This window comes from Dendronephthya gigantea, unplaced genomic scaffold, assembly GCF_004324835.1.
Source record: "Dendronephthya gigantea isolate DGI-Jeju-01 unplaced genomic scaffold, DenGig_1.0 000051F, whole genome shotgun sequence".
Lineage (NCBI taxonomy): Eukaryota > Metazoa > Cnidaria > Anthozoa > Malacalcyonacea > Nephtheidae > Dendronephthya > Dendronephthya gigantea.
This window is the reverse complement of record NW_021163061.1, coordinates 389,630-405,915: the sequence shown is the minus strand read 5'-3', so window position 1 is coordinate 405,915 and position 16,286 is coordinate 389,630. Positions and strand designations below refer to the sequence as shown.

General features: G+C 38.2%; 1 protein-coding gene across 1 annotated transcript; it reads left to right on the top strand.

The window, feature by feature from the left end:
- The first annotated feature begins 7,533 nt into the window (after window positions 1-7,533).
- LOC114528698 lies at window positions 7,534-15,630 on the top strand. Its single transcript, XM_028550375.1, has 11 exons — window positions 7,534-8,208; window positions 8,973-9,992; window positions 10,461-10,673; window positions 11,075-11,348; window positions 11,989-12,109; window positions 12,376-12,527; window positions 12,926-13,166; window positions 13,590-13,921; window positions 14,396-14,570; window positions 14,666-14,970; window positions 15,538-15,630. Exons 1-11 carry the CDS (start codon window positions 8,039-8,041, stop codon window positions 15,628-15,630), a joined length of 3,096 nt encoding a protein of 1,031 aa, XP_028406176.1. The 5' UTR covers window positions 7,534-8,038.
- The last annotated feature ends 656 nt before the right edge of the window (window positions 15,631-16,286 follow it).

The window sequence follows — 16,286 nt, the reverse complement described above, 5'->3', positions numbered from 1 at the left end:
TGGTGAAAAGATCATAATGTGATATTCAATCGTATTCAATTTATTTTTACGCAGAAAGCGCTTTCCAGGAATAACTAGTAAATTATTGCACATCAACATTTTGCAATTTATTTCTTGTACGGGCTAGGTTGAGCAGGAACATGTATATTGCATCCTGATGTATATTTGTCCGAAGGCATGCATGTAATTGCCAAGATATTAAATGAGTTATCATTTCAATTTTAATTGTATATATCAGCCACGCATCATAATCTGATCGACTGCACTTTTTAAAATGCTGAATACCTCTATATGTATTGAATTTCTCTATATGTATTGAACCTGTATTTGAATTGAACTTTCCAATACCTCTATATGTATTGAACTTTCCTGTCGTATATATGCTATTCGATTGGTTAGCACAGAACTGGCAGAAGATATATCGCGGAAATATACAGAGAGAGTTAAAGTAATTCCGAAAAGTGTTAACATAGCTTATACAATTTTATTCTGTATATTTCGAATCATCATCGATTCATCTTCAGCTGAATTATATTTACAAGATGTTGCGTAACTTAACTATATATCTTTACTGAAACCATCGCCTGCATGGCAAAGGATATTAAAATATCGGGCGTTCAGTGTTAAATTGCATTTCATGAGGTAAATTTCCTTTAAATTTTGGTAAACCATGCATAAAGTGAATCTAAAATTACCACGCGAGTCTAAAATTATAGCAAAGTTTATATACATTAACTATATTCAACCATTCACCTCAACATTCCTTCACATCAACTATCACCTGAGATGATTTCATAAGAGAGGGTTGCAAAGCAGATTTTGACGCAATCAGTTTTGTTGAGGGTCATACCCACGGTATGCTGGATAATTTGATACAACCCCTACTGAAAGAGAAGACTAAGACACGTCGTTTTCTGGGTAACAGAATTCTGTGAATCCCAAAATGAAAGACAACCACTTAAATGCGGAAGAGTTTACCTATTTGCTCAGCGTCTTTGCAAATTATACATTTCAGAGAAAAGTCGACCATTTTTCCAATACGGTTGTCAAAAGTTTGGCAATAAAGATGGACTGATTCCTTATAAAATAGAAATCTATTCTTGCGATTAATTGAATTCTAGGAAAATCACAAACTGTTGTAGGCCTTTCTGAGAAAAAGCTTCATTTTATCAAGCCGTCATCAAGTTTCTGTTTCAGGCTCACGAGCCGTTGAGAGTATACCATAGAGTTGATGAACACAAGGGTTTCACTCTCCCCCCCTTTATTAGACTACACTATTCTCTATGGTGCGTACGTTGTCTCGGCTAGTAAATATTCATTTGAACATAAATATAAATTATTTTGTTACCATACTTCTCACTAGCTGGAGTGCAAACTACCTATCGCATACTAACCAATATATGTAACCATATTTTTTTATACCGTCAATCTTGATCTTAAAATCGCATTAATGGTAATTTTTTATTGTGTATACTAAGGATAAAGCTTTGCAGTATTAAATACTTACGTGGTGTACTACAAGCTAAATTACTTATTTGATGTCACCATGCATACAGACTTACAAGAATATTATATATATTGTGCTAATCAAATCCTAGGTGGTCTATCAAATGCAATTTTTGATGATCAGTTCTTGTGGGGTGTCATTTCTGCCGTTTCTAAATTGAAATCTGAAACCACCAACTGTACCATTCGACTTTCTCTACCCCCTGTTAGGATTCTTGCTAATGTATTGGTTCCGCGCACCTCTTTTTTGCCCTAATAAAAGTATTTTGCCAAACCCTTCGAGTTTCATTTTCATCACATCGTCAAACAGCATTTATCGCAACAATGGCGTTTTTTCGAGGCCGAGAAATTGATTTTAAAGATACCGGTCAAACAGCAAACGTCCCCGATAATCCAAAAGCACGTCTAATGTACTATCTGGACTGTGTCTCATCGGTAAGTGCGCTTTTAATATGTACCATTCTTATAGTTTCGAGCCACGTTTAAAATCATATTTTCCATCCTCCGTTCTTAAAGCCGCAGAGTATCATGACGCGCTCTCCTCTATATACGATAAAAACGGCCAGACCAGTCTATAGCTGTGGAATTTCTGCATATGATCGGTTTGTCCATTTTGCATGGGCGCTTGAAGGAAAGCGCCTATATAGGGAGTTTTATAGGCTCCACGTAATCAGTTTGCGTGCGACGTAAACCTATAGGCTTGAGGTTTCTTACTTGAGATTTGGTATTTGATCATAAGGTTTAGTTTTAGCGTAGCATGCATGTGAACCTGGCTTGTAAAGCATATTTGCGACCTTTCTAAGATGATGAAATAACGCACAATATATAAAATTGATAAAGTATACGCTTTGACTTTGTCACAAATGAGTTAGCGTTGCAATAATGAGTTATAATTGCGAAGCATTTACATTTACAACAAAGCGGTGTTTAAACCACGATTCTAGGCCAGGGCAAATTCTAAACGCCTTCCCAGGAGATAATTTGAGACATACTGAAATGTCCTTTCAGTTGATTCTACGACCAAAGTCCTGCTAAAAATCACGTTCAGAACGCAGTAAAGGGTCAGACTATAGACCTGTCCTGACTTGCAGTGGACATGCAACTCAGGGTAAGCGAGGCGAGTTGACTGGGGTTTATGTGATGTGTAAACTAAAAATCCGGGCCAAATATTGATTCATTCAAAGGAAACATTATGTCCTTTTTTTTCCATGCACAATCATCGCGCTAGTTTTGATATAATATACTATATATAATTTATAATTATACAATTTAGAAAGACAACTTTATCTAATCTCCTGATTACCCGGAAGATAAAATGCTGTGTATATAGAATATGTTTTTTACTACTGAAGAATAACTTCTTATATTATACTTATAGCTTCTGAAATCGGCAACAGAAAATGTCGATAGAAAGTATATGGACTACAAGAACTACTACAACCTGAGCGACCACGACACTCGTACTTTGGTTGGGCTATGTGAAACATTTTCGTTTTCACTGTTGGATGACAAATGCTTCCATCGTAGCCCGGAACTTTGTGGGGAAAAGATTAACCGCTTTCTGGAAATTTCCTCAAAAGAAGTTACATTTGCAACCGTGCGAAGTTTTGTGGTGCTTGGAAGAGAAGTTAGCGTCGTGAAGATAATGGTTTACAAGGATTGCTGGAAGAAGAGGTATTATGATGATGCACTCTACGAAATGAAGAGAAGTCTTAGACCACCATCGCCACCAACCTATACAACAAGACGCCGCAGTAGCAGTTGCATTATTATATAAAACTTGACTCAATTAATTCAATCATTTCATAAATTATAAGAACTATAAGAAGTTAAGAATGACATATTTTATATGAAGACTGAAATGTATCATTACACTAATAAGAGGTAATCTTTACGTTTGAGTAAATTTGCAGTGTTTAGACACTGACTGTATTAAATTGTTTATCATACGACCAATTCATCAAAACATGACTAACTCACATATTGCACGCTGCCTGATGTTTGTAATATCCAGTAGTTTCTCAATGTGTAATCCTTTTCAAATCGATTTAAAATACAAAGAATGACTTGTATCTTTCTCGTTTGAGTTCGTTTGTAACAGCTATTTCTGTATTAATACTGACTCATGATTTTATTGTCGTATGACGTATCGTTTTAATGCAAAGTTAATGTTTGTGATGTAGTCTCTGAAGCATTCCTCCTCTGCAGTTGTTCCTTCGGCTCGGTATATTCCTTGCGGTGGAACCAGCAGTACAAGATGTCTCTGCAATCTAAAATACGAAAAACGCTGTCAAAAAACGGTGCTTAACAAACTTTAAAAACATTTTAAAACTCGGTGAATTCTCGATGAATAAACAGATTAAACCAACGTTATGTGGGCAAAGGCTGTTTTTCACTTACGCGTTTTTCATACGCACGTACACGCTCGTAAAAGTCTAAATCCTTATACCTGTTACCTTTGAAAAAACTAAGTGAATAAATCGAAGGAACTTAGTTTTCTGCATATTCTAGTATGCATTAGTAGACCTAGATGTTAAATAATAAACTTGTTAAAAGCATTTAAAATATTCCGCGTACGTGTACGTGCGTATATAAAAAACGCGTAAGTGGAAAGCAGCCGAATTGTAACAATAAAACGGGTACTTGCAATCTTGTCCCGCGAGATTCGTGTTTTATTTTCCTGGAAAAAGGTGCGTTTTATGATGCTTTTCAAGGAAAAAATAACGTTGTCGTGACAATAAAAATATAGTAAACACAAGAAACACGCAACAGCGAGATCACTTGAGTAGGCCTGCAGCTGTTGCATGATTGTTTGCCAAACAAATTTTTGCCAAACCTTTTTAGTTTCATCTTATTGTTTTCTGAGCTGCAGCATTTATCGCAGCAATGGCAGTTTTTCGAGGCCGAGAAATTCAAGTCAAAGATTTCGGTAAAACAGTTAACGTCCCCGCTAATCCAAAGGCACGTCTAATGTACTATCTGGACTGTGTCGCAACGGTGAGTGTGTGTGCTTAAATCAATAATTATCACAGTTTTCAACCAGATTTTCCATCCTTTTCCGTCGCAAAGTATATAGACACCCAACACGCCTTGACATTTCAGCTTTATCGGTATCGAGATTTCATGCTTGAGATTAATTTGGCGGTCGAGGTTTACGCTTGGAGTATAAATTTCATCTTTACTTTACTAGGCCAGCTTTTAACTTCAACCGTATCGATAGCGAAAGTTGTTTTATTTCTTTTTCTCAAGCACTAATTCCAGACGAACGTCTGGGTTATAACACTGGTTTCCAGTCCGGAGAATTATCCCTCCTTGGAACCGCTCGAACTATTTCTTTTGTGTTAAAGACAGTTCTGGTTGAGAACACAAGAATGAAATAAATTTTTCTGTCCGATATACGGTCCGAAGCGGACGGGTAATTTTCCTGACTGCAAACCAGCCTTACTATATAGCATATTGGAATGCATATAGAACATATTTTGATTTCAATTGAAATTATATACTTTTATATTATAGGTTCTCGAAACTGTGACAGAGGATATCGATAGAAAATACATGGACTACAGGAACTACTCTAACCTGAGCAACAACGAAACTCGTGCTTTAGCCGGCTTTGTGAATTATTTTCTTTTTCATTATTGGACGGGAAGGTCTTCCATCACAGTCCGGATCTTTGTGGGGACATGAGTAACCGCTTTCTGGAAATTTCCTCAAACGAAGTTACATTTGCAACCGTGCGTAGCTTCACAATGTTAGGACGACAAGTTAGGGTGGCAAAAATTATGGTTTACAACGATTCCTGGAAAAGAAAATACTTTGATGCAATGCGCGAAATGAACAGAAGGCTGAGGTCTCCATCGCCCGTCCGTACAACAACAGAACGCTCCAGTAGCATTTGCATTATTATATAGACATATATAACTTCGTGTGAACAATTTCGGGAAAAAATGTATTTAGGGACATTAATATTATCAAGTGTTGAAGCAGTCTTTGCTTTTATGGATAAATTTATATAAATTATTCGCACTCAAGCACATACACACATTGCATGCACTCAGTAAGATCCAGCAGTTCAAATCAATTTTAAAAACAAAAAATGAGTTGTAAATCTTGCTCGTTTTGTACATATCTGTATTAATACTGATTCATGAGTTTACAAGTGACAGAATATCGTATAATCGTAATGCAATGTTAATGTTTGTGAAGTAGCCTCTTGTGTTTTCTTCCTCTGTCGCCGTCCGACGTTCCATCGGTAGATTCATCGGTGGAACCAGCGGTACAAGGCGACTCTTTAATCTAAAATAAGAAAGCGGTCATCAAAGCATGCAATATAACACTTGAAAACATTAAAAACATTGCTAAGTGGTTTAATTGCGCGAAGGACAATAGATTTGGCAAGCATTTGAAACGCTGATTCAGTAGAAGGAAATATAGGCCGTGAACTAAACCTTAGAATAACTAGGTAAATTTTGTGCGAAGGAGCAGGGGGGGGCACTTCCTCTCGTACATTTGACGCATGCGCACACCAATTTCACGCAGCTAGCTGCCCCTTCCCCCTGTCCCGGTGTCCCTGGGCAACGCAAAGGCGCAGGTTGGATTCCTGGCGGAAGACGGATGGTTGACACATTTTCTCAAATTTTCCTCGCATGAATTTGAGATGTGGATGATTTTCACTCGAAATTAACCCTGTATATATAATACATATAGTTCAGGGGATTGGAAGGAGAATTAGGAGCACAAGAATCTTGATTTTTGACATTTTCACGAAATCCCTATGACCCTATACGAGGCTCTATAATAGAGTTATCACTTTGATTACCTTGACGTCCACTGGTAAAGCTAACAAACAGCAAACTTTATCAGAATCTGGTCCTCCCAACCTCCCAACGCATGCTCTTTTCCCGTCTTCATCCGGATCCATTCTCAACAGCCCGTGTGGACACTTATTGCCGTCCACTTTGTAGAGGCAAGTTACTTTGTCGCTGAATATCGATTGATCCCTTGACGATCCGCCACAATCACCAAGAACAAAGTTTTCTGTGATGAAAAAAGTAGATCGTTTTAGACCTGTTTCTACCTTGTACCATATGCATGTATGAGTTCATGCATTTAGTTTTTAGTTTAGTTCAAAGTTTTCCTTATTCAGACGAGATTTGAACGATATGACTGAACCTCTACTAGGAAGTTGTTACTGGAACAACAGTTCTTACTGGAACTCTAGGATGAACAGTTTAGAACTGATAGAGCTATCCAGTATAAATAAAGTTAGTTTAGTTTAGGTTTCCTCCTGTAGTAACACTGTATCAATAAGAGAAGATCTTTCCTGGACCTCTCTTAGGGGCTGTTTACATGAGCCCGGTTACCCGAGATTCAACGAAGCTTGAGAGGACTTTGAGGTGTTCACGCTTCGTTGAATCTCGGGTAACCGCGGGCTCATGTCAACAGCCCCTTACTGACCAAGAATTCACTCCAAAAAAACGAAATAGTATACTCTCCTTACTTTAGACTATAGAAATCAATTTCAGATTTTGTTGAAAATCGTTTTAGTCGAGGTAGTATTGTTATGAAAGCGTTAACGCTGACTTTGCTTTGTTATGTTAAATATTTAAATCGTTTGTAATGGTCCATTTGTCTGTATAAAAAGGTTTAATGAAAAATATATTTGTGTCAGAATACCCAGATCGAGAGTGAGTTTACTTCACGATAAGGAAGAAAAACCTAACAGTATACTCCAGAAACGCCGCTTTTAATTCAAAAGTTAGTTAAATAAAAGTCAGTATGTTAATATCTACTAACCTGCACAAAAAACGACCAAAATTATGAGAATAGGCAGCATTTTAACGCTGAGATTCATTTTCAATTTCAGTGTTCAACTATATTTAAGACGAAAGATTTTAATTGGAAATTTATAATTAGCTAAAGAAAATAGTGTAGCCGGCTGTTACCTTTGTGAACAGTTATGAAATACTTTAAACTTGATTAAAGGCAGAGGATTTCGGGCTATCAACTTAAATCCTGCTTCAGGCGCAAGTCTACATTAATTTGTGCATGCCGGTTCAAAATTTCAAACGACTCAAATATCCGATTATCGGTAGCAGTCTTACCATCATCTTGAATTGTTGCGAGGTGAAATCTCAATATAAATTTAAACAACAAACCTGGTTAGCTTTTCTTTAACGCTTTCCCTTTGAAACTGAATGCAAAATAAGTTGATTCCGTTTCAGTGCCTGCCTCTTGGATAAACGCTCCAATGATTTATCGGTGATCTCATTTTCAAATCACGAGATTATACCAGTTAAGAGAAATATCATAGAGATACCATTGTTAATACAGACGCTAACAAAACAAACAGTTTGGTGCATGGAAAGCATTATAAATTTTCAAACGAATTTCAGAAATTTGATGGATTGAAATTCGTTCTTGTAACTCTATTTTGAATATGAAGATTTGATGATCTCAAAGCAAATACCGTGAAAATTTATAAAATGTCACAGGTTCGTCATCTTTTTTTGTAATTTTCAAAAGAAGCACCATGAAATTGTGTCATCTTTTAACTAATATGGTTGTCAGTTCACAGTTTGTATCTTACAATATAAGTGTTATCAAGTTATTACGTCGTACTTATATACGATACTTTGCAGAAAATCCTCAAATCCGGCGATCAAAAAAATTCGAAGAACAACAGAATTCTTGCCATTCAAGGTGGGTTTTAAATTTCGTTTTAGCTGTGGCTTTATTGCGGACTATACTCTGCATTTGACTGTTTGGGAACATTAATACTTTCAAAAGCTACTGAGTTTAATCCATCTTGCCGTGGCAACAAATTCATACCATTAAAACGACATGCTTTTTATAGGATTTATAACGTCAGCCCAAATATATTGCTTCTTGCGCAATTTATATTGAAAGTACCTGCCCTGAGGCCGTTTGTATAAAATTCGTTTGGCCTTTGAATAGGAAAAAACCCAGACTGCATACTTACTACAGAGTTGTTTTTTTAAATGAATGCAACAACATTGTTTCCTATTGGGCTGAATTTTTCAATCAAAACGTGGTTTTTCGCTTAATTTTCCTCTCAATTGTCACCAGTCATGGGAATCCATTATAACGGTCGAATTCTCACAATTGAAAAGAATTCAAGATTCTCCGTCTGTATGAAAACCGCCTTTACAACGCCAAATATCAGATTTACTGCTTTCAATCTTTCCCAGCTTAATTTTAAACAGTTCTACCGTGAGAGTCATTTTAAATTTAAATATACTAATAGATTTATTTACAGGCTTTTTAAGGTATTAATATATTCAAATGTGAACTGTCATAGTTTATATTTTGATGGAAAATATCATCGTAAATTGCTACTCTTAAAATAAATGTTAAGAATTCAAACAATATCATTGGTCGACAACTAAACATGTTTACAATACCAGTGTTTCATCTGGGTAAAAGCTAAATCCTGTATTTCATAGGTCTATGAAGTTTTTCCGGAATATGGCCCAGCTGACATCAGGTGGTTCAATGCATACAAGAATTTTCTATGTTGCTTGGATACTGCTCATCATATCCCATAAGTCCTTCTCACAAGAATCCCCCACAACTCCGGCCCCAACACTCGCCCCAACCACGCCCCCAGGCCCTGAATGGCCGGCCGCAATCAGGGAAGCTCTGGAGCACCGCGATTCATTTTTGGAAGCAATCCGAACGATCAAAGACGATCACACTGTGGCAAATGTTAGAGCAAGTATCCCAAAACTCGAGGCACTGCTTTCGGCTTTCGAAAGCTTCCATGAAGTAGATTTCAAAACGGCCCAAGCCCACGATGACGAAGAAACTCGTAAACTTTTCAGAAAAATCAGTGAAAAATTTACCAAAATACAAGTCCGCGATCTTTATCGACCTTTGTCGCTCGAGAAAGACTACCAGCGAACTGGTCTTGGATATGCCCTGGGAAAATTCAAAAACATTTACGATATCGACTGCTTGTACAAATTAATATCCCCTCCCAAAGCTCCACGAGAAATACGATTACCGCTTGACAAGATGTGTGTCGGAATGAAGGCGCCGAATTCCGACTATGCACCGATTAGTACGATATGTAGAGATTTCAATACGTGCGTGCAGTCGGAGGATGATGACACATCAGATGCTTGTACAAGCGGAAATAAATGCGACATACCCAAGGCTGTGCCAAAATTTGCCGCCTTGCTTTGGTATAAAATCAGCAACTACCTAGTCCAGGTTATTTGTGGAACTTTCAGCGAAGATGATGACAGACTGTCTGCTCGTCGACATTCTCAAAGAGATGATGACGATGAAGAAGACGTTCGCAAGATTGCTTATCAAAACATGCAAAGAGATTTAAAACATGTTATGTCTTATATGATGAACACTGACTGGGATAACTTCTTCTCAAGCTTCGTCAGTTCCGGAGGATTCAGCACGCTGCCAAGGTTGATGGAATTAGTAGGAGAGCGAAGAGAATTTATGAGGTTATTTTAAAAGAATCATTATTTCCACTATGTTATTGTTTTTGCTGCTGTAGTGGTAACTGTTGTTGTCTCTCTCTTTGTCGTTTTGGTTAGCGTTCTGGTTGTCCTTGTCCTTTTCGGATGAGGTTTAATTTCATTGTCGTTGTCGGTATCGTCGTATTGTTGTCGTTGTCGTTATCGTAGTCGTTGTCGTTGCCGTTGTCGCTTTTGTTGTCGTTGTCGTTGTCGTTGCTGTTGTCGTTGTCGCTGTTGTTGTCGTAGTCATTGTCGTAGTCGTTGTCGTAGTCATTGTCGTTGTCGTAGTCGTTGCCGTTGTCGCTGTTGTTGTCGTTGTCGTTGCCGTTGTCGCTGTTGTTGTCGTTGTCGTTATCGTAGTCGTTGTCGTAGTCGTAGTTGTTACCGTTGTCGTTGTCGTTGTCGTTGTCGCTGTTCATGTTATTCTTGTTTTTATTCTTCCTTCCATTTCAGCCATGCTGCTGTTGCTTGCAATGACCTGAATGCAGAGAGTGTGTGCGCCATTGCAGACATTTACAAACAATATACTCTACTGGCAAAGATCGCAGGAGGTTCAATGGTTGGCCCGATTCGCGACCTTCGTGTTAAAGAAGGCGTAAACATCGCCGGTCTGCTGTCAAAGACAAAAGATGACATGCAACACTTGGAAACGATGGCCGCCATCAGGTGATAAAACATCTTAATGAATTTGAATTTTGAAATGATATATTTTCCCATAGCCTATTAGAATACAGCTAACATTTCGGGATGATCATACACTTGGGAACGGTTGTATAAAACTCTTTAACTACATTTTGAATAGTTAAATCCTAGTTAACTCAGAAATACACAACTCTGTTTGGCCAATTCTATCCTTAACTACAGTTAAAAGTTAACTAGTCTTTTGTACAATTGACCCCTGGTTTTACTTCAACTTGTAAATGGTATTGTTCAAATTTCAAGTTACAAAGCAGATAGCATCGTCCAACAGCTCAAGTTTAAAGAGGCTGTCTCTCAGACTAACGGCATTTGGATTGTCTTTGGTAATACACAAATGCTATAACTCCATGCTACATATTTCGCTGCAGCTCTGTGGACGCAAATCTTGAAGCATCCGTCGCTGGTATAGCAAGTTATTTCAGAACACTAGCACAGTTCGACCAAGATATCGCCCAACAGGATGTTGGTTACATCGATGACAAACTAAAAGAATTTCGCAAAAAAACAACAGAGGTACAAGGGAAATTGAAAGGAGACTTTGGCACACTTATGGGTATAGTTGAGACGGCTCTGGCAGCGCAATTAATTTCCGAAGTCACAAGATTGGCCTCAGTTATCGCTGAAAATTCAAATCCAATGAAGGTAAAAAAATGGTACACTCGACCATGGTCGAATATAGCGAAATATAGTACACTCGACCATGGTCAAATATAGCGAAATATGGTACACTCGACCATGGTCGAATATACCGAAATATAGTACACTCGCGACCATGGTCAAATATAGCGAAATATGGTACACTCGACCATGGTCGAATATAGCGAAATATAGTACACTCGACCATGGTTAAATATAGCGAAATATGGTACACTCGACCATGGTCGAATATAGCGAAATATGGTACACTCGACCATGGTCGAATATACCAAAATATGGTACACTCGACCATGGTCAAATATAGCGAAAAATGGTACACTCGACCATGGTCGAATATACCAAAATATGGTGAACTCGACCATGGTCAAATATAGCGAAAAATGGTATACTCGACCATGGTCGAATATACCGAAATATGGTACACTTGACCATGGTCGAATATACCAAAATATGGTACACTCGACCATGGTCAAATATAGCGAAATATAGCCCGCATAGAGGTGTTGATGTACGGTTCAAAACATGACATCAGTCAGCGAGAATGCTCGATCTGCGTTCTATGGCATTGACGATTGCTTACTCCTGCATGATATAGGTTTTTTAAATCATTCGTTCTCTTTCAAAGGTGATGTTGACCGGTGTTGATGTTGATGAGTTGTATGAACGAACCACTGCCGTGGTTGCCGCTGCCCAGCAAGTGGTTGTCGGAGCTCGACTCGTTGAAGCGATAAAGAACCTGGCGCAAGGTTTGGTCCAGAGAACTCTTTCAAGAATTTAGCCAAAATTGGAAATGTTTAAAAACTACAAAACCCTAATTGCCCATCATTTTGTTACATTCAGACAAGTATGAGTATGATTATGTTCGGTTATTCCTCCAGTTTACATACTACAACAGATTCTATAAGACTCCCTGCTGAAAAAAGACAAACTTTATTTGCGTGGAAATGTCTATCTACCTTATTGTAGTTGCCTTAGAGGTGATCACCGACTATATATTCAATTTTCACCCTAGATTCCTTAAAGCTGATAGAAAATTTCCAAGAAAACAGAAATCAGCTGGATGGTCTGATGACGCTCGTTGACGCAACTACAGATGCCGAATCGGATGTCATTAAAAAGAATGCGGATAAATTTGTTGAAGATTACGGTGCTTATACGCCAATGGTTAGTAAATTTGAACGTGTATCAGTCTGAGTCTCTGAGATGGGCATGTCATCCTTCACATTTACACCCCCAAATCAGTCGGTACGACCCCACAACCGAAGATCTTGTTAAATATGTAGATCTTATTAAGGTGGGTAGGAAGTCACCCCTCGTCCACTCTTACAACACCAGCCCTTCTCGGCACGACCCTACAACCCAATATCTTATTAATACGTATATCTGTCTGAGGTGGGTAGGACTTCACCTCTCACCCATCTTTAGATCACCTCCTCACTCAGCACGACCCCACAACCCAAGATCTTGGCAATATCAAGATCCCAGATAACCTTCTACCTATAGCTGTTTGCATTCACATCTTTCAAAAAAAGGAAGTTCGAAACCCATTCTTATAATTCAAGGTTAACCGCGCTGATTTGGATAAAAATTCAGGCTTATGGACTGCATACAAAGAGAGAGCTTGTGAACTATTATCTGGTGCATCAGGGGAAGATATTGAGTTACCCATTGGACAGACAGTGCAAGGCGTTCTGTTATTATGCGAAAAACTTGAGGGAACTTTGGCGGAATACTTCACGCTACGAGAGGAGATATTTGACTTCCAATTTCAACTGGTTGACGCGCTCACGAAAGTCATCAGAGGTGATTTCTAGAAGGAATACGTCAATAGACCTTATGCAGAATGACTGACGTAACAAGCCGTGACACCTGCAGGGAATTCTGGTCTTAGTAGTCATGGCGGGAAATTTTGAAGTTTGGATTTTCTCGCCGTGACTGCATCACGACTTGATACGTCATCATGCATAAGGTCTATTGTTACAAAACTTTTTACTGAAGTTTTAACTGTGACTTTATGAATCCTGTTTTCCATTTAGGATCTAATTATTCGACATATATAATTATTTTTACAAAGATTCATGTAAAAACTGGCCTTTTATTACAAAGATAGCTAAATATATCTCGACCGGATAAGAACATGTTTTGGGAACATTTTTGAGAAGCGCCGTGTAGTTTACATCTAACTCTTCTGTATTTGCAAAATGCATTTCTTTCCATTTCGTCTAGGTGTGATTGCAAAAGATTTGGCTTCCTCAATCGAAGGCAAGAATGAAGTGTTCAACGTTTACGATTTGGTCAGAGGATTCGCCATGCAACACCACAATCTCCAATCAAATATCTACCTTTATTGCAATATTTTGCAGTATAAAAACCACGGCCGAAGAGACCGTCGATGTCTAACCAGCGGCTTTTTCGATTATGCCATACTTAACGAGCTAACAGAGATCACGGAGCCTCCGTATTACACACAATCTCGCTACGTGTTCATCCCAACCAGACCTGAGCGTGTTGGTGACACAGGTTACATCAATCTTCCATCGTTGGCAGCTGGAAATGATGTAGGTTTTGAGTGCGTCCTTTCTAAGAGTCAAATGACCTCAAGTTTATCAACCCAGTAAAAATACTCTTTCTACGAAGTAATAGTTGATCATTTAGTGATGTCGCGGATTGCAAAACATTTTTTACATCATTTTGGCATTGGAAAAGTTTGACACTTCCTCAGTTATACGACTGAACAGCAATGATGTCAAAACAAACACTAAGATATGATTATTCACTTCTGCATGATAGATGTTTTATATTTAGTCCATTGACTTGCAATGTGTGTGCGACAAACAAACTAAAGGCAATGCAGTACTGCTTTATCAATAAAAGACTATATTCTATATAACTAGTAAATTTGATTCAAAAAATGGGATCGTGTGAAAACACATTTAAAAACAACAATATTTATCATAACGACACCACTGACTTGCCAGGATCCGAAGGTCTTTTGTATCGTGAAAATCAATTTATCAATCTATTTCTTCAAGGTAATATTTCAACTGCCAAGAGATCGTGTTTGGCTGACGGATAATAAATGGATCACTTGCGAAGAAGTAACGGCGCCATTTGTTTCAAGCATCAAAGTGTATCTTCCTCTTGGTGACTATTCAGGTGTCCAGGAGCGACACACCGTCACGACCACAACCATTGCAAGTGATTTAGGTCAGGGCAAGTTGATACTGAAAAATGTTTACGTTTAAAATATAGAACCTAACAAGTGAAGAGTACTCTGTACTTGGAATGTTTTTACTTTTTAGGAAGCTTTGCTCACTACAATAAAGATATTCGCTATTTGCTACCAACCACTCACACCAGTTTTATCACAACATACGAGAAAGGACATCGAAATTGTCCTTTTGGTAAAGAAATGGCCGATCCATACGGCCTTTGCGAGACGATTCCTAACATATGTGACAATACCGACCATGATTTGACGTCAACCGTGTTGTTACGACCTACAATATTGTCTTCGTGGAAGTTATCATATTCCGTCATGTCGGGCTCAAATAGAGTGGATTGGATTGCCCCAAAACCAGCTACCAAGCTTTACTTCCTGGCAAAGGTATATGTTTCCTGGTTTGTCCACCTTCATGAAACATGGCTAGGAAACAATGTTTCCTGGTTTGTCCACCTTCATGAAACATGGCTAGGAAACAATGTTTCTTGGTTTGTCCACCTTCAAGGAAACAATGTTTCCTGGCCGTTTACCTTCATGAAACATAGCTACGAAACAATGTTTCCTGATTTGTCTAGCTTGCACGACTTGACCATTCGAAAGCCTCAAAGAGGCTCTGAGATGGATGATTTCAAACGAGCGACCTGAGTATTCATAAATCCTTGTATTTAGGTAACGTTAAAAATGCTTCACGACCCAGACATTGAATGCACAACAGAGGGAAAGAGACGAAAGAGACGTGCAACCAGCGGATGGCATTGTTGCAACGAAGGCAACAAGCATTTCGTGAAATGGCAAAATATTTGCGAGGATTGTCCGGAGGACTCGACGTCCCACCTTGGAGGGTATTATTGTGAGAGAAACGAAGACAAATCACGAAAAAATTCAACGTATTTCTAGGCTTCTAGCAATGTGTGTCAGCAGATAATGTCTAACAACGAATATATTATAAAGGTAACCTATAGCTTTGGAAAAATTCTGAATAAGGAGTCTGAACGCTACAGTTACATTGCCGTTCGTTGGCCAGCAGTGAACATTCTAAATTAATGAAAAGCATAAAACACTTTAACCATAGAACACAAATAAACAAAATAAATAGATGAAATACAACAACATCGCCTGTTTTCAAAAAGCTCACTCACAATCTCTGAGGCATAGAAGTTTTGTTATTACTGATCAATGAGAAAGTTCTTTCTTGATCAATGAAAAGAATTAAGGTAAAACATTGAAAACCAAGCTGTTGTTTGACTGAAAATACCGCCAGAAAATACCACAGTTGTCATAGCTGCATAACTAATTTCCGCTAGCGTATTTCAAGCAAAATAGTTTGACTAGCGAATAGCGACGTCGAGTTTACCGGGGTTGGGATAAAATGCGGATTGCGGACAAAAAGAATAAAATGCGGTTTGCGGACAAAAGAAATAAAATGCGGATTGCGGACAAAAAGAATAAAATGCGGATTGCGGACAAAAAGAATAAAATGCGGATGCGGACAAAAAGAATAAAATGCGGATGCGGACAAAAAGAATAAAATGCGGACGGACGGACAAAATGGATAAAATGCGGATTGCGGAGAAAAAGAATAAAATGCGGATTGCGAATAAAAAGAATAAACTGATCCGCAATTAGCATTTTATTATTTTTGTCCGCAATCCGCATTTTATTCTTTTTGTCCGCAATCCGCATTTTTTTCTTTTTGTCCG

Coding starts and splice junctions, on each gene's coding strand:
- LOC114528698 (XM_028550375.1), top strand. CDS start 8,039: ATGAAATTGTGTCATCTTTTAACTAATATGGTTGTCAGTTCACAGTTT. Junction 10,674..11,074: donor GAAACGATGGCCGCCATCAG/GTGATAAAACAT, acceptor ATTTCGCTGCAG/CTCTGTGGACGCAAATCTTG. Junction 11,349..11,988: donor AAAATTCAAATCCAATGAAG/GTAAAAAAATGG, acceptor TCTCTTTCAAAG/GTGATGTTGACCGGTGTTGA.